The sequence below is a fragment of the Eurosta solidaginis genome, chromosome 1 (genome assembly GCF_040869045.1).
Source record: "Eurosta solidaginis isolate ZX-2024a chromosome 1, ASM4086904v1, whole genome shotgun sequence".
Taxonomy (NCBI): domain Eukaryota; kingdom Metazoa; phylum Arthropoda; class Insecta; order Diptera; family Tephritidae; genus Eurosta; species Eurosta solidaginis.
In genome coordinates this window covers 96171763-96190054 of record NC_090319.1, presented here as the reverse complement: position 1 = coordinate 96190054, position 18292 = coordinate 96171763, and the positions used below count along the sequence as shown (strand labels likewise).

Genomic DNA, 18292 nt, shown 5'->3' with positions numbered 1-18292 from the left:
AACATCTACATCCCTCCTGCCACCTGTTGCCCCAGTGGATACCGCCCTAATATCAGGGCCTTACTCACTGCAACAATCGCATTATCTTAGGCGATTTCAATGCCCATCATGATCTATGGCATTCAAACTTGCGGGCGGACAGTAGGGGTGAGATGTTGGCGGATCAAATAGAAGAAACGACGTTCTGCACAATAAACGGAGACGCCCTCACACGTATGGTAGGAAGCTGTCACAGCTCGCCAGATATCTCAATCGTGAGCGCAGAACTCGTAAACTGCGTCAACTGGCAGCCGATGGTAACATTGGAATCCGACTACCTGCCCATACTTATTTCGCTTGAGCGTACCGCCGACTTCATCGTCACTGAAAAACGCACTTTCATAAACTTCAAAAAAGGAAAGTGGGAAGAATATAAATCCTTTACAGACAGCCGCTTTGCTGCCCTCCCTATCCCGACTGATGCCCGCCAAGGGGAGCGTGCCTTCCGTAAGGTCATTAAATCCGCCTCGGCACATTTCATTCCCGCCGGGAGAATTCCCGAAATCCGGCCCCACTTCCCGGCGGAGGCCGCAAACTTAGCGAGAGAACGTGACCTTATAAGACAGCTTGATCCAGGCGACCTCCAAATAAGGGATATAAACCAACGCATCAGATTGCTTGTGGATGAACACAAGCGGGCGAAATGGGAGGAGCACCTAAAAGGTTGTAACCTCTCACCGGTGTGGGTAAACTTTGGTCCACCGTAAAGTCCCTATCGAATCCGACTAAGCACAAAGACAAAGTTTCCATCGCCTTTGGCGACAAAGTGCTTTTGGAATCGAAAAAATGCGCGAGCGCTTTCTGCCGACAATATATAATGCATCCTACGGTCGACAAAGATAGACGGAGAGCCAATAGACACGCACATAAACATAAATTCAGCGCGTCACCAATCACCATCACCGCTAAAGAGGTTGAGGACGCCCTTGGTCGTGCTAAACCATCCAAAGCAGTGGGCCCAGACGGCATAGCCATGCCGATGCTTAAAAGCCTAGGGAAAGAGGGTTTCAAATATTTAGCGCATGTCTTCAACCTGTCTCTTTCCACCTTTGTCATACCTGAGAAATGGAAAATGGCCAAGGTGGTCCCGCTACTAAAGCCTGGGAAACCAGCTAACATAGGTGAGTCGTATCGTCCGATATCTCTCCTATCGCCAGTGGCAAAGACGCTTGAAGCCATTTTGCTCCCTTATTTCCAAGCAAATTTGCAGCTAGCCCCTCATCAGCATGGCTTCAGAAAACTCCATAGTACTACCACCGCTCTAAATGCCATTAGCACCCAGATAAATTGCGGTTTAAATCAATATCCCCACCATAGAACAGTACTCGTAGCGCTAGACCTATCAAAAGCTTTTGATACGGTCAACCATGGCTCGTTACTGCAAGACCTGGAAGGGTCTACCCTTCCCCCATGTCTTAAAAGGTGGACCGCAAATTATCTGGGTGGTCGGCAGGCATCGGTGCAATTTAGAAACGAAACATCAAAATCAAGGAGAATTAAACAAGGGGTGCCACAGGGTGGTGTCCTATCCCCACTTTTGTTTAATTTCTACATATCTAAGCTACCTTCACCACCGGAAGGAGTCACAATCGTTTCCTACGCCGATGACTGCACAATAATAGCCACAGGCCCAGGCCCAAAGATCGATGTGCTATGCAATAAAATAAACGGCTACCTCCCTGATCTCTCCAGTTGTTTCGCCTCGCGAAACCTGGCATTATCACCGACTTAATCTTCCGCGACTTTATTTACAACATGGAAGTCCCAAATGTCGACCATTTTGAACATCCACGTCGATGGCACTACGCTACCGACTGTCCTACACCCCAAAATCTTGCCCGGTGAATCCAGTACTTAACGAAAATTATCCAAAACTCGCGGAAGAGGAACGCATACTCCCCAGGGAAACGCGTGTCACCCTTGCTCAACTTCGTTCTGGATACTGTAACAGGTTAAACTTTTACCTATCCATAATCAACCCCGACATACAAAATGTATGTATTGCAATGTGTCCCCACATGACACCAACCATCTCTTCAATTGTAATGTGGAACCAACGCCTCTAACACCCCTTTCCTTATGGCCCACCCCTGTTGAAACGGCAAGTTTCCTTGGACTCCCGTTAGAGGATATTGATGACAATTTGTGATCGGTCGGGGCTATTAGGTGGGGTGAGCATTGCTACAACAACAACAACAAGGATATATTGTACGCGCAGCTTGGAAAAATGTCCTTAGGTACAGGCAAAATTTATATGCGACTCAGGAAAAGAAGTCGCGGGTATTAAAGTCCTAACACGCTGGACGTGGGCGAAGTCGAAAAGGACCTCAAAAGCCTAACAAAAAAAGACATGCGGAGGTAGCCCACGTCACCCCGAATGTGTTAGAAGGGGACCAACAGCCAGATGGTGCTGTGAGTCGCACAGAGGAACACCCGGCACAACAGGTACAAGAGGCTGAAGGGGGCTTCGAACACTCTAAACCAAAAGGGCTAGGGGAGGACGACGACGTCACGATGAAGGTGCTGGAGGGGGACAAGCAGCCCATTGGTGCTGCGAGTCCTACAGATAAACCTCCAACACAGTAAAGTGGCGTCGAGCGAACTCCTCCTCCTAACGCACTGATCCAGGAGCCGTGGCTTCCATCCGGAGGAAAGGTTTCTGGACTTAGCGCGCGCGGATTTGGCGTTTACTATGCGCAAACGGAAGGACGGGTACGAGCTGTAGTAATGGTAAGGAAACAGCTGCATTCATATATGCTGCCTAATTACACTACTGAGGATCTCGTAGTGGTGGTGAAATCGCCGGGCTCAGATGGTACATGTCCGGCCATGCTACAAGTTTCAAGTAGGGCGGTCGTGGGATGGCTTAAAATAATATTCGATGGGTGCATAAACTGAATCATGTACCGCACTCTTGGAGAACTGCTCGTGTAGCTTTCCTACCAAAGGCGGGGAAGATCGGTCACGTGTATCCCAAAGATTATAGACCCAATAACTTAACATCATTTCTGCTCAAAACCTTTGAGAGGCTGATAGATGTGTACATAAAGTCCAACGTGGATGAAAAGCTGCTCTCCACAACACAACAGGCGTACACCAAAGGCAAGTCAGTAGACACCGCATTGCATAGGGTGGTAATAAGCATAGAAAAAGCCCTGGAATATAAGGAATATACTCTAGAAGTCTTCTTAAGCATTGCCGGGGCTTTCTGAATGGGCGATTACTGATGGTCTTAATTACGTTAAAGTACATCCAGCCTTACCCAGATGGATCGACTGCATGTTAAACTGCAGTAAGATTACATCGCAATGGGGATTGTACGCGGCCACGAAATTAGTGGACAGGGGCACTCCGCAGGGAGGGGTGCTATCACCTCTGCTGTGGACGCTGGTCATTAACCAACTGCTTAGAGGATTCTATGAGGGACCAGAAAAACTTACGGTTTACGTAGATGACGTTGCATATGGTCTTGTTTGCAAAGAGGTACAAGGTCCCTCATTGGACCAGGCCTAAGTTAGGAGGGGCGACCCTACGGGAGAAACCTTGCACAAAATATCTAGGAATGATCCTAGACAGTAAGCTGTCATGGAAGCTCAACGTGGAGAGGGTGAGGAAGGCTTCAACGGCACTTTATGCATGTAAAAGAATGCAAAAGAACCGGCATATACGATCAGAAAGAACTCGATGACGATGCCTCAAAACTAACAACCAAAAGCAGTAATTATCATTTCACTGACACAAATTTTATAGTTTTTTTTCGGAATTTGGGCACAATGTTGTTGTTTTTGTAGCGATAAGGTTGCTCCCCGAAGGCTTTGGGGAGTGTTATCGATGTGATCGTCCTTTAGCCGGATACAGATCCGGTACGCTCCGGTAACACAGCACCATTAAAGTGCCAGCCCGACCATCTCGGGAACGATTTATGTAGCCACATTAAACATTCAGGCCATCCCTCCCTACCCAGCCACCCACCCACCCCAGATCGTCGTCTGTTAGTGAAACAGGATTCGGCGCGGATAGGTGAGGTTGACAATTGGGTTTGGAGAAGCTATATATTGCGCTGGCAACCTGAAGGGTTGCGCTACACAACCCCTTGAATCTGGTATATTAGTCGCCTCTTACGACAGGCATACCTACCGCGGGTAAATTCCCTAACTCGCTGGGGGGTATTTGGACACAATCTTTTCATTATATTACTTAACAATTTAAAGGCTTCATTCTGTATTGCTAACGATAGCTCAGACGAACGATTCGCCTCCAAACGATTTCTTCTAGCAATGGTATTCTCTATCATTTTCGTTCTGTTCTAACTAACAGGAAGGCAAAAGTAATTGTCAAGTGATAAGTTGCCATTGTTTAACATAGTGCAAATACACTAGCGATTCGTCTCTGATCCGCATCGAAAGTTCGTTTCGTAATAGAGAATGAGGCCCTAAGATTTTTTTTCAATTTGTATTTTGACTTACCAGCAACAACAGAATCATGTTTAATTGTACGCCGCACAAGCATTATAGCATCATGTAACGAAGCTCAGTTTCTTCCAAAAATTGTTCAACACTGCCACGTAAAATCAATGTACTTGTTCCAGCATTAACGCAACCTTTAAATAATTATAAACTATAAAAATGAAATTAATGCCAAACCTTGGAAAATGTTGAAACGTTCACCACCAACAAAATGCAAAAACTTGTCATCCTCCTCCCGTGACCATTCTGCTTTTATGTTAGGATCAAGCCATTCGTACCAGCGTGCCTTACATTGCTTGGCAGATTTGCGGTGCAGCAGTGATGCAATACGTGACCACTGGTTTTTGCCATAGTTCATTACAGCTGCTTTGAGGATTTCATCCTGAAAGTTATCAATTTAGTTAATAAACGGCCAAGAGTAACCAGTCACGTCAAATGCTTACCTCAGTGTTTCTCCACACACCACCTTTTATCATAATTCGCGGCATGGTGCTATATAATTGTGAATTCTTTCGATGAGCACAAAAATCAAATCAAAAATTTTTGTCGAAATATACAGCAAAAATCATTGTATATTAAAGACTTTGGGAAAATTTTAGAATAGCACCCCCGAGTTCGGGGTAAAACTTGGTATCAAATGAAAGAGGGAGTTCTCCCGATCACAAATATATATATTTTAAAGTACGCAAACTTATAATTTAAAAGTTATTTGTTGTTAAAATTTGCAAATTTAGCAAATTTCTATAGCACCTTAAATTACAATTGACACATCTTTCAAAACCTTAATCCACATACATATCTATATAAATTGGCAACGATAAACTTAAATTGCATTTGTGTATATTTCACATTTCATTTTTGCATTGTTTTTACTTATTATAAATGTTTTTATTAAATCAATGGCGCTTTTGTAGCAACATGCACATATATATATATGTATGTATATATTTTATTGATGACATTACAAAGCTGTGCTGCCAAAGAGGATAAATACAATAAGAGCCGTCACTCGTTATTTTGTGGTGAGTATTTCGCTGGAAATTGAAAAAATTGATGCCGAATGTTTTCTGAGAGGGACATTTTTAATTGTCTCGCATTTATACATGCCGCGTAGGCCCCTTGTGCAACTGTGATTTTTGGAAAGAGAATTAAATAAGTTAGTTAAATACAGTCGAAAAAGTAAACACTAATACCCCACGAAAATGTATAGAAGACATTTATAAACATCTCGCCCAAAAAAAAGTAGCGACTACCTCTCAGTATACATCGAGTAAATGCCCAAAAAATAACGAGTGACGGTTCTTATTGTATTTATCCTCTTTGCTAATGTGTTCAGAATTTTAACTTTTACTCACTAAAACTCCAATCAGTGTATTTCTGTGCTTAAATTATGTTAAAAATTGTGTTAAAGTTTTTGGTGTGGTGAAAGCGACCTACTAGAATTTTGTTACGGTCCGCTGCTTTCCACCGAATTTCGCGCATGCAACATCTTTATATTCAAAAATTTTTTTTTAAAAATAACCCTGGGCTACGCCATGCCAAGTCCGGCGTAGTACACCCTTCTGCGCAGAAGGATATCACCGTGGCGGTAGCCACCCCTGCAAAAATCGTGTGTCCAAAAACGCACACAGACACACGAAATTTTGACAGGGGTGACGATTTGGAATGAAAAATTCTCCAAATGAAATAGCATGTTGACAAATTTAGCTTTCCCACAATGTATCGTGCTCTCTCGCACCTATTATTTTTATTGGGATAGCAAAATACGTCATTTTTGCGTGCAAAAAAATCCGCCATTTCTAATTCAGCAGAGACAGCAAAACATTTGGTGGTCGAAAATTTTTTCAATTTTGAGGGTTTTAAATGGAATATCTCCGGAAAGATTTAAAATTAAGAGGGAGTTCTCCAGATCACATATATATATATTTTAAAGTGCGCAAACTTATAATTTAAAAGTTATTTGGTGTTAAAGTTTGCAATATATATATATATATATATATATATATGTGCATGTTGCTACAAAAGCGCGATTGATTTACCAAAAACATTTATAATAAGTGAAAACAATGCAAAAATGAAATGTGAAATATACAAAAATGCAATTTAAGTTTATCGTTGCCAATTTATATAGATATGTATGTGGATTAAGGTTTTGAAAGATGTGTAAATTGTAATTTAAAGTGCTATAGAAATTTGCTAAATTTGCAAACTTTAACAACAAATAACTTTTAAGTTATAAGTTTGCACACTTTAAAATATATATATTTGTGATCGGGATAACTCCCTCTTTCATTTGATACCAAGTTTTACCCCTAACTCGGGGGGTGCTATTATAAAATTTTCCCAAAGTCTAATATACAATGATTTTTGCTGTTTATTTCGACAACAGTTTTTTATTTGATTTTTGTGCTCATCGAAAGACATCACAATTATGTAGCACCATGCCGCGAATTATGATAAAAGATGGTGTGTGGAGAAACACTGAGGTAAGCATTTGACGTGACTGGTTACTCTTGGCCGTTTATTAACTAAATTGATAACTTTCAGGATGAAATCCTCAAAGCAGCTGTAATGAAATATGGTAAAAACCAGTGGTCACGTATTGCATAACTGCTGCACCGCAAATCTGCCAAGCAATGTAAGGCACGCTGGTACGAATGGCTTGATCCTAGCATAAAGAAGACAGAATGGTCATGGGAGAAGGATGAAAAGCTTTTGCATTTTGCCAAATTAATGCCAACACAATGGCGTACAATTGCGCCGATTATTTCAGAGGGTTAACTGGCACCAATTGTTCACACCAAATTGTTAGGTACAGGATTCGCCACGGGTAGGTGAGGTTGGCAATCACAACCCCCTGAATCATTTTGGTCGGCAGGTATGCCGCGGATATATTCTTGGCACTTGTTATTGATGGCTTTTATGATGCCACCAACGCAACCTGGACAGACGCCAATGCTCAGTCAACCACCCAAGCCGGGTCAACCTTCAATACCCGGACACGTCCGGACGTTCTGGTTATAATGTATGTTAATACAACTAATAATTTACAAATTTGCTGATGATTATTTTTGTGTTATTTTCTTTAGCAACCACCTGCACCTGTTACAGCCGCAACAGTATGATCAAGCCCAACGCCGTTTAGATCCCGATCAGATGCCAAATCCGATAAGCGTTATCATTGAAAATAAAAATAGCGCTGGTGGTGCTTTTATTACTAATGAACAGGGTTTATTACCACCATTGGTGACCACAAAATATGTAGTAGAAGATCAGGGTAACTCCTCGCCACGTTACGTTAGGTATCGATAATCGAAATTAATGTTTTGTTTGGCAATTACATTGATCTTTCTTCTCTGCAGGTCGTCTTTGTATTGCATATCTGCAACAGCTGATTTGTTAAAAACAACAGCTTTGTCCATTAAACTTACCGTCTCACCAATGGCACGCACGGTTGAGGGTGAATATGAGCCACCCATTGTAAATTTTGGTGAATTGGGTGCAATTAGATGCAATCGTTGCAAGGCTCAATAGCAACTTGTAGATGCTGGTCGTCGTTTCCAATGTCTAATGTGTAAAGTAACAAGAGATGGTAAAAAAAATATTTCACTTTTACTTGTCTTCATTGATCCATATTTTTCCTCAACAGTGCCAACTGCATATTTCCAACATTTGGGCCATACCGGACAGCGTGTCGATAAATATGAATGTCTTGAACTTGTATTGGGTACATGAGTATTTGTGTAAAAAATGCTTGGGTACCGATAGCTCTCATGGTAAACCTCAACTCATATCCAACATCAATGCCTCGCATTCAATTGTGGCACTGTACGCACTACATTGGGTTCACGTAGTATTGACAAGCATATTGTTGATTCCAGTGGTAAGGCCACAATTTCAAATGATGGGGAAACCATTATGAAACCATTGGATATTGTGAATCCAGCCTTAAAACTCTAGTAGACATCGCCAAATCTCAAAATGCTGAGGTAAGTTTTTTGTTATATTAGAATGTGTAGAATAAAAATGTTTCTCTTATCAGGTCGGCGATGGCACCACTTCAGTAGTATTTTAAGCATGTGAAATCTTAAAACAAGTTAAGCCAGATGTTGCGGAAGGCGTGCATGCACGTATCATCATTAAAGCTATACGTAAAGCATTAAAATTATGCATGCTAAAATATGACATGGCTGTACATGTCGAAGCGCCAATCAAAGGAGCAACAAAGTGTTATTGGAAAAATGATCTGCCACAGCAATGTCCTCTAATGTCCAAGAGTATCAGAAAATTGTTGATGCTGAATGGCGTATTCTGTAGAATAAACTAGCTAAGTAAGGCGCCAATGTTGTGTTTTCTAAATTGCCAATTGGTGATGTTGATACACAGTATTTTGCAGATCGTGATATGTTCTGTGCTATTCATGTACCTGAAGAAGATTGGAAACGTAGAATGAAAGCTTGTGGTGGTGCTGTTATGACTACAGCTAATGATATTAATTCAAGTGTTTTGGGTCAATGTGATTACTTTGAAGAACGTCAGGTTGGTGGTGAACGTTTCAACATTTTCCAAGGTTTGACATCAATTTCATTTTTATAGTTTATAATTATTTAAAGGTTGCGTTAATGCTAGAACAAGTACATTGATTTTATGTGGCAGTGTTGAACAATTTTTGGAAGAAACTGGGCTTCGTTACATGATGCTAAATTGCTTGTGCGGCGTACAATTAAACATGATTCTGTTGTTGCTGGTAAGTCAAAATACAAATTGAAAAAAATGTCTAATCTTAGGGCCTCATTCTCTATTACGAAACGAACTTTCGATGCGGATCAGAGACGAATCGCTAGTGTATTTGCACTATGTTAAACAATGGCAACTTATCACTTGACAATTACTTTTGCCTTCCTGTTAGTTAGAAAGGTAAAGACCGAACGAAAATGATAGAGAATACCATTGCTAGGCGATATCGTTTGGAGGCGAATCGTTCGTCTGAGCTATCGTTCGCAATACAGAATGAAGCCTATAAATTGTTAAGTAATATAATGAAAAGATTGTGTCCAAATACCCCCAGCGGGTTAGGGGTCAGAATTTATCTGCGGTAGGTATGCCTGTCGTAAGAGGCGACTAAAATACCAGATTCAAGGGGCTGTGTAGCGCAACCCTTCAGGTTGCCAGCGCAATATATAGCTTCTCCAAACCCAATTGTCAACCTCACCTATCTGCGGCGAATCCGTTTCACTAACAGACAAGGATCTGTGGGGGGGGGGGGGGGGGTGGATAGGGAGGGATGGCCTGAAGGTTTAATGTGGCCACATAAATCGTTCCCAAGATAGTCGGGCTAGCACTTTAATGGTGCTGTGTTACTGGAGCGTACCGGATCTGTATCCGGCTAAAGGACCATCACATCGATAACACTCCCCAAACCCTTCGGGGAGCAACCTTGTCGCTACAAAAACAACAACAACATTGTGTCCAAATCCCGAAAAAAAACTATAAAATTTGTGTCAGTGAAATGATAATTATTACTTTTGGTTGTTAGTTTTGAGGCATCGTCATCGAGTTCCTTCTGATCGTATATGCCGGTTCTTTTGCATTCTTTTACATGCATAAAGTGCCGTTGAAGCCTTCCTCACCCTCTCCTCCACGTTGAGCTTCCATGACAGCTTACTGTCTAGGATCATTCCTAGATAATTTGTGCAAGGTTTCTCCCTTAGGGTCGCCCCTCCTAACTTAGGCCTGGTCCAATTAGGGACCTTGTACCTCTTTGTAAACAAGACCATATGCAACGTCATCTGCGTAAACCGTAAGTTTTTCTGGTCCCTCGTAGAATCCCCTAAGCAGCTGGTTAATGACCAGCGTCCACAGCAGAGCTGATAGCACCCCTCCCTGCGGAGTGCCCCTGTCCCCTAATTTCGTGGCCGCGTACAATCCCCATTGCGATGTAATCTTACTGCAGTTTAACATGCAGTCGATCCATCTGGGTAAGGCTGGATGTACTTTAACGTAATTAAGACCATCAATAATCGCTCATTTAGAAAGCCCCGGCAATGCTTAAGAAGACTTCTAGAGCATATTCCTTATATTCCAGGGCTTTTTCTATGCCTATTACCACCCTATGCAATGCGGTGTCTACTGACTTGCCTTTGGTGTACGCCTGTTGTGTTGTGGAGAGCAGCTTTTCATCCACGTTGGACTTTATGTACACATCTAGCAGCCTCTCAAAGGTTTTGAGCAGAAATGATGGTAAGCTATTGGGTCTATAATCTTTGGGATACACGTGACCGATCTTCCCCGCCTTTGGGTGGAAAGCTACACGAGCAGTTCTCTAAGAGTGCGGTACATGATTCAGTTTATGCACCCATCGAATATTATTTTAAGCCATCCCACGACCGCCCTACTTGAAACTTGTAGCATGGCCGGACATGTACCATCTGAGCCCGGCGATTTCACCACCACTACGAGGTCCTCAGTAGTGTAATTAGGCAGCATATATGAATGCAGCTGTTTCCTTACCATTACTACAGCTCGCACCCGTCCTTCCGTTTGCGCATAGTAAACGCCAAATCCGCGCGCGCTAATTCCAGAAACCTTTCCTCCCGATGGAAGCCACGGTTCCTGGATCAGCGCGTTAGGAGGAGGAGTTCGCTCGACGCCACTTTACTGTGTTGGAGGTTTATCTGTAGGACTCGCAGCACCAATGGGCTGCTTGTCCCCCTCCAGCACCTTCATCGGGACGTCGTCGTCCTCCCCTAGCCCTTTTGGTTTAGAGTGTTCGAAGCCCCCTTCAGACTCTTGTACCTGTTGTGCCGGGTGTTCCTCTGTGCGACTCACAGCACCATCTGGCTATTGGTCCCCTTCTAACACATTCGGGGTGACGTGGGCTACCTCCACCTGTCTTTTTTCCCTTAGGCTTTTGAGGTCCTTTTCGACTTCGCCCACGTCCAGCGTGTTAGGACTTTAATACCCGCGACTTCTTTTCCTGAGTCGCATATAAATTTTGCCTGTACCTAAGGACATTTTTCCAAGCTGCGCTTACAATATATCCTCCGCCTGCTTGTTTATTTGGAAGATGTATAACTGACCTTCCTCCGTAGGCCGAGATACAGTAAGTACCTTCCAATCCTGTGTCGGTATGTTCGGATTCTGATTCTGCAAAAGGCGCAGTGTATCCTCCGACTTCATCACGCATGGTATCCATACCTTAACTTTTGGTACCTTGGGGATTTGCGCTTTATCCACCATCTCAAAACGCGCGTTCGTGCCCTGCCTTTGGAGGTTTGGAACCACTTCCTCCAGCCACGCAAGCTCGCGATGTTGTCGCACGCTATCATCTTCATACCATTATACCATGCCCCGAATCAAAAGTTGGAAGGAGCTTACTTGGTTATTCCCGCATCATCTTAAGCTCCTTTTCTACAGATCTCCACCTTTCACTAGTCATCTGTTCGAAAGGACTGCTACGATCAACCAGCGCCACAGTCAGTGACTGCTTTGCCACATCACTCATTTTCTCGGGAAAAGCCGGCGTCTTAGTGTTATTTCCCTTTGGCACCTCCGAGAAAGCCGGAGTCTTAGCTCCCTCTGGCACCTCCGAGAAAGTCGGAGTCTTAGCGTTATCTCCCTTTGGCTTATCTCCTACTTCCATAGTTGGAACTTCCCTCTGACTCGCAGCCTTCGAGGTAGTTGCTACCTCGCTATTGGGGCCCATCTGTCTTACAGCTTTGGGCCTACTTGTCTTGTCTATGGGACTGCCCTGCGTCGCGGCTCTGGGACTGGGCCCTTTCTGCCATTCGACGCTTCTTCCTCCTCATACCGGTTGCAGAACCGAGGGTTTCTCGCAGCAAACCTTTTGAACTGCCTTCGACCTACTTCTACCGCCTCATGAGCCCATGCCAAGCGCTCGATCTCTTCTGTTGGGTCCACCACTGCTCCCAAGCACGGTCGACATTTGGCATGTTTTAAATAAGGTCACCGATGATTTGGTTGATGAAAATATCAGGTTTCGCGAGGCGACAAAACTGGAGAGATTGGGGAGATAGCTGTTTATTTTATTACAAAGTTCATCGATGTAGGAAACAATAGCATAGGCGTAGAAGCAATAGTGACTCCTGGTGGTAAAGGTAGCTATTGATATGTAGAAGTTAAGCAGAAGTTTGAATATGAGTTTTTTTAAGTTATAGCAAAAAAAGCGTTGAGGATTTTTAATATCTTACCAGGTACCTTCGTACATGTTTCTAAGAATGAAGAATAAAACCTATTCAAACTCAATTTTCACCAGGACAAAGCCGCTGAGACTTCGCTATACTTTAACATACAATACGTTACCCCATTTTAGCACAACTATCATTTTTTGATTTTATTAAATTTTATAAAATGTTTCTTCCTCTACAGTTCTATTTCGGTATTGGATGGTAAATATGGCTTTCACATTTTTTCCATCAATAACTGTGAAAAGGTGGAAGAAATCTATGCGTGTAAATCTCACATATTATCTTGGTCGAGCGTTTCTTCAATAGCTCTCTAGTGGTGATGGTGACAGCAGAGAAACCCAACTGTTTACAAATGTTACACTTCAAAAAGAATCAAAATATCTTCCATTGCATCTACGGCTCAAATACCAACAGTATATGAATGAATCGGTTGCACGAACTGGGTCTGAATACTGAAACAGTACACATATTCAAAATCGATGAGGAGGCTGTGATGATGGTATAGGGTGAGTTGTTGAATAACATACGAAAACCACTTTAACCCATCTATATATTTGCATTACAGCTAAAGCTTTACAAACAGCAAAATTGCTGGCGCCAAGCAATTGGAAAAGGCAGTGAAGCATTCATAACACTGTACGGATGGTGTAAAGTTAGAAACTGCTGTTGTAACAGCTGCCACCGACACAACGGTCGTCTCTACTTCGCCGAGTAGCGGCTCGTCCGACTATCTATCGAAGACAGTATAATCATATCTTTTGCCAACACAGGTTAGCGATGTGCTTGCACAGGAAAAGATTTCAATTGGAAAACAAAAACCAATTAAGAGAGTTTATTTATTGTTAAAGTATTTTCTTTTCTTTATATCAACAGTATTAATTTAAGTTGCAATATCACGTACATATATAATAAGGGATGTGATACAATTGCTGTCGGAATTAGATTTGAAACCAATCAATACTCCTGCTAAGGGTTGTAGAATTATTGCTTGAATAATTAGATTTAGAACAATAATAAGTCTGACTTTATTACAAGTCGTACATTTTTAAGTTCATCAATTACGACAGCAATCGGATTCCACGACACCTTTGAATATTCTTGATTTGAAAAAAGAGTAAACGTAATCTGAATTTCTACTAAGCTTTAAGTTGTAGATTATTCAAATAATTGAAGTTTATTCTGCAGCTTAAAATTATTTTCTGCTCGCTTAGAAAAGATTTCAATTGGAAAACAAAAACCAATTAAGAGAGTTTATGTTATTATTAAAGTACTTACTTTTCTTTATATCAATTGTATTAATTTAAGTTGCAATATCACGTACATATATAATAAGGGATGTGATACGATTGCTGTCGGAATTAGATTTGAAACCAATCAATACTCCTGCTTTGGGTTGCAGAATTATTGCTTGAATGATTAGATTTAGAACAATAATAAGTCTGACTCAATTAATAGTCGTACATTTTTAAGTTCTTCAATTATGACAGCAATCGGATCCACGACACCTTTGAATATTCTTGATCTGAATTTCTACTAAGCTTTAAGTTGTAGATTATTCAAATAATTGGAGTTTTTTCTGAAGCTTAAAATTATTTTTTGCTCGCTTAGAAGAGATTTCAATTGGAAAACAAAAACCAATTAAGCGAGTTTATTTATTATTAAAGTTCTTCTGTTTTATATGAACTGGATTAATATAAGTTCCAAGTTCATGTACATATATAATAATATTGTAACGAATTTGCTGCAAATCCTCTTATTTGCCCTTTTGCTAGGATCGTATCGCTAAACTGTTGAATAAATAACTCCAATATTGAATAACGGAAAAATGGCCTTTATTAAAATACTTCACAATAACACTCAAACTGTGCAACGAATAGCTTAATAACCAAACTCATATCTTAAAGGAAACTGACTTTCAAAATAATAGTGCTATTGCTCGCTAGATATCGTCTTACTCGTAACTGCTTGACAATTCAAATCAAACTGAATTCTTCTTACTCGCCTGCACTGCTTTTATAGTTTACGCTGCATACTTCTAGGCTCTTCGATTTCCAGAAGTTACTAGTTGTTTCGGCTACAAAATCGCCAGCCACAACTACGTGCACAAATTATTGCTCTCTCTTGTGACAACTCAGATAAGATATATGCATGTATTTGTGCATTGCCGCTCAGATGTTCGTATACGTACATATGTGTAGACGCAATTATTTATTCGTTTATGTAGATACATAATGATGAATTATTGATGTGCATTCACGTCACTGGTTAGCATCGCTTAGAGACGATAGCATCGCTCAGTGCTGCTAACATTCGTTACACTGCCCTCCACCTAAGTCTGATCGTCCCGATCAGACAAATCTCTCGATCTAAACGCCGCTAGCATCTCCAAATGAACCACCTTTCTATTTCGTGGTTTCCCAATGGTTTGTATGCGGTAGATGGAATTACTGATCTTCTTCACAACCTTGTACGGGCCTTCCCAAATGCACCGAATTTTGGCTGGAACACCTTTCCGCCGGAGAGGGTTGTTTAACAGTACCAAATCTCCCTCCAAGAACCCTTCCGAATTATTGTTCTCATTGTACCTGCGTTTGATCTTACTACTCATTATCCTTAGTCGTTTCCTCACACTCTGTTGTTTGACCAATGAACTACTTCGCAGAGCTTGCGCTTGACGGATTGGCTTGACAGTATCGTTCCGCCGTTTCCCAACAGAAGTGCGCGATGGCTTGAAACCACCCTTGCATGCTTCCTGCAAAATTCTTGCAGTCGTTTTAGTGCGTCCATTAGGGTTTGTCAATGCCGGTGTTTTTGTCGCAGGTACTTTTGATTTCGCTTTGTTTGGCCCATTCGTTTCATCAACCTTTACCTTTGACTTTCGTGGCCTTTGTCGACTTTTCTCCACCAGTACTCGATTACTGCTGAAACCTTTTTCCAAACTAAAGTTAAGTGGCACATCTTGGTTCTCATAACGCATCACCCTTCTCTGCATATCGATCTTGATGTCATGGTCAACCAAGAAATCCACTCCCAATATAACTTCATCAACAATCTCCGCCACAACAAATTTGTGTAGAACCATGACCTTCCCAATCAATACTTCACATATCACTTCTCCCTGAACTCGGTTATACTCGCCAGTGACCGTACGCAACTTTGCTCCAGGTAACGGTTTTACTCTCCTGTTGACCAAGTCAGATCGGATCAAGGAATGAGATGCGCCCGTATCTACAGTCAGTACTCGTTCTTTGCCATCCACATTCCCTCTGACGGTAAGACTGCTCGATTTTCTACCAATTTGCGACACAGATATCACAGGGCATTCAATAGCTGGATCTAGCTCTCTACCTCTTACTCGCTCTTGCTCATTTCCGCCAGCTTTGCGTTTACGGCCACCCACATTGTTGGAACTATTAGCACCAAGATCGCAATGACGTGCAATGTGACCTGGGTTGCCGCACTTGAAACATTTAATAACTCCGGCATTCTTCTGTTGAGATCCCTTCAGTGCTTCCAAAATTGGGTCTACCCACTCTGGCCTTTCTACTTCCACACGGCGTGCTTTGAAAACTGGCTTACACAGAAGCGACGCTGTTTCCTGAATCAGAGCTTGTGACACCGTTTCTGCGAATGTTGGCTTTGGGTTTGCGTATGTAGCTCGCTTCGTTTCCACGTCCCGTATGCCATTTATGAAGCTCTGAATCTTCACTCTTTCCGTGTATTCCACGGGTGCATCCGCATTTGCAAGATGAGCCAATCTTTCAATGTCAGAAGCAAACTCCTGCAAGGTCTCGTTAGCTTTTTGGTAGCGGTTTTGCAATTCTATTTGAAATATCTGTTTCCTGTGTTCGCTTCCGTATCGCCGTTCTACAGCAGCCATCAATGCGTCATAACTGTTCCGTTCGTATTCTGGAATAGTCTGTAAGATTTCGGCAGCTGGTCCTTTCAATGCTACGAAGAGTGCGGCAACTTTATCTTCCGCATTCCAGTTGTTCACTGCTGCGGTCTTCTCAAACTGTAGCTTAAAGACCTGGAAAGGAACAGAACCGTCAAAGGATGGTGTTTTTACCTTTGAATTACTCGCTGAAACTGCAGGACGATTTAATTGTAACTGCTCCATACGACCCTTCAAATCATCGACTTCTGCCTGAAATTGAGCGATTTTTGCATCCTGCGCTTCCAGCTTTGATGTTACCCTTGCTTCCTGTGCTTCTAACTGTGAAGACATTTGTGCCACCTGCAATGATAAGCGCTCCTCTTGTTCTTCCATCTTTGATGTTATGCGTGTCTCCTGCGATTCCAGTTGGGATGCCATATATGTCTTCTGTTCTTCCAATTGCATTTCCATCTTGGATGTAATCTGTGTCGACATTTCTGACATTCGCGTTTCTTGTGCTTCAATCTTCGATGTTATTCGTGTCTCTTGGGATTCCAGTTGTGATGCCATATATGTCTTCTGTTCTTCCATCTTGGATGTTATACGGTTCTCCTGCGATTCCATATATGTCTGCTGTTCTGCCAGTTGAGATGACACTGTCGATGTTTGAGCAGATATTGCAGCTAAAATCATGTTCAAGTCTGTACTGGTAACCGTCTGCGATGTTTCGTTCTTCTCTTCAATTTTTGTTGTCTCCTCGCCATCAAGATGAAAGACATGCTCTTCCACATCAATTCCTTCTGCTTCCATTGCTTCTCGTAGCCGTGCCTGAAGTTCGAGTTTAACGCCGCTTGTATTCAATCCACGGCTCTCCAACTCCTTCTTCAGTTGCGGGATCTTCAATTCACTTAACTTTGCCATGTCCTTGTTGTCCTCTAGAATTTATTCAACAATTCCTCTTCTGACACCAATTGTAACGAATTTGCTGCAAATCCTCTTATTTGCCCTTTTGCTAGGATCGTATCGCTAAACTGTTGAATAAATAACTCCAATATTGAATAACGGAAAAATGGCCTTTATTAAAATACTTCACAATAACACTCAAACTGTGCAACGAATAGCTTAATAACCAAACTCATATCTTAAAGGAAACTGACTTTCAAAATAATAGTGCTATTGCTCGCTAGATATCGTCTTACTCGTAACTGCTTGACAATTCAAATCAAACTGAATTCTTCTTACTCGCCTGCACTGCTTTTATAGTTTACGCTGCATACTTCTAGGCTCTTCGATTTCCAGAAGTTACTAGTTGTTTCGGCTACAAAATCGCCAGCCACAACTACGTGCACAAATTATTGCTCTCTCTTGTGACAACTCAGATAAGATATATGCATGTATTTGTGCATTGCCGCTCAGATGTTCGTATACGTACATATGTGTAGACGCAATTATTTATTCGTTTATGTAGATACATAATGATGAATTATTGATGTGCATTCACGTCACTGGTTAGCATCGCTTAGAGACGATAGCATCGCTCAGTGCTGCTAACATTCGTTACAATATTGAAAATAATAAATATTGAAAATTCAATTTTTTTGGTTCATATTTTATTCATATGGCTGTTCCAGGTAAAGTAAATCTGCAGGTAAAATTCACGTTATATGGCGGTTATATAAATGGTAAAACCGCAGTAAAATTGA

At 41.9% G+C, this 18292-nt stretch overlaps 1 protein-coding gene and 1 long non-coding RNA gene across 20 annotated transcripts in view; one reads left to right on the top strand and one right to left on the bottom strand.

The window, feature by feature from the left end:
- The window catches only part of LOC137236526 (cell division cycle 5-related protein-like), a 276855-nt gene extending 270746 nt beyond the window's left edge, over positions 1 to 6109 (bottom strand). For 2 of the 7 annotated variants that reach the window (XR_010948454.1, XM_067759261.1), the window contains exons 1-3: positions 4949 to 5757; positions 4683 to 4887; positions 4506 to 4639 (exon numbers count right to left, since the gene is read on the bottom strand). Coding sequence is in view for 1 of the 7 variants with exons in the window: in XM_067759261.1 (XP_067615362.1) it covers positions 4548 to 4639; positions 4683 to 4887; positions 4949 to 4993 (342 nt within the window). In the remaining 6 variants the exon portion in view is untranslated. Of the gene's footprint in view, positions 1 to 4505; positions 4888 to 4948; positions 5758 to 5860 lie in introns of those variants that run through there. The other 5 variants (XR_010948455.1, XR_010948459.1, XR_010948456.1 and 2 more) reach the window with 5 other exon arrangements.
- A 25-nt stretch (positions 6110 to 6134) lies between these two features.
- On the top strand, positions 6135 to 15261 carry LOC137236527 (uncharacterized). 13 transcript variants are annotated; one of them, XR_010948471.1, is made up of 10 exons: positions 6135 to 6333; positions 6926 to 6991; positions 7053 to 7530; positions 7595 to 7807; positions 7868 to 8097; positions 8155 to 8494; positions 8548 to 9044; positions 9102 to 9252; positions 12894 to 13218; positions 13278 to 15260. It is a non-coding gene; the product is annotated as an uncharacterized lncRNA (long non-coding RNA). The 13 variants fall into 13 exon arrangements; XR_010948469.1 differs by having other exon boundaries at positions 6135 to 6336; XR_010948462.1 differs by having other exon boundaries at positions 6136 to 6336; positions 6895 to 6991; positions 13278 to 15258.
- Positions 15262 to 18292: the final 3031 nt, after the last annotated feature.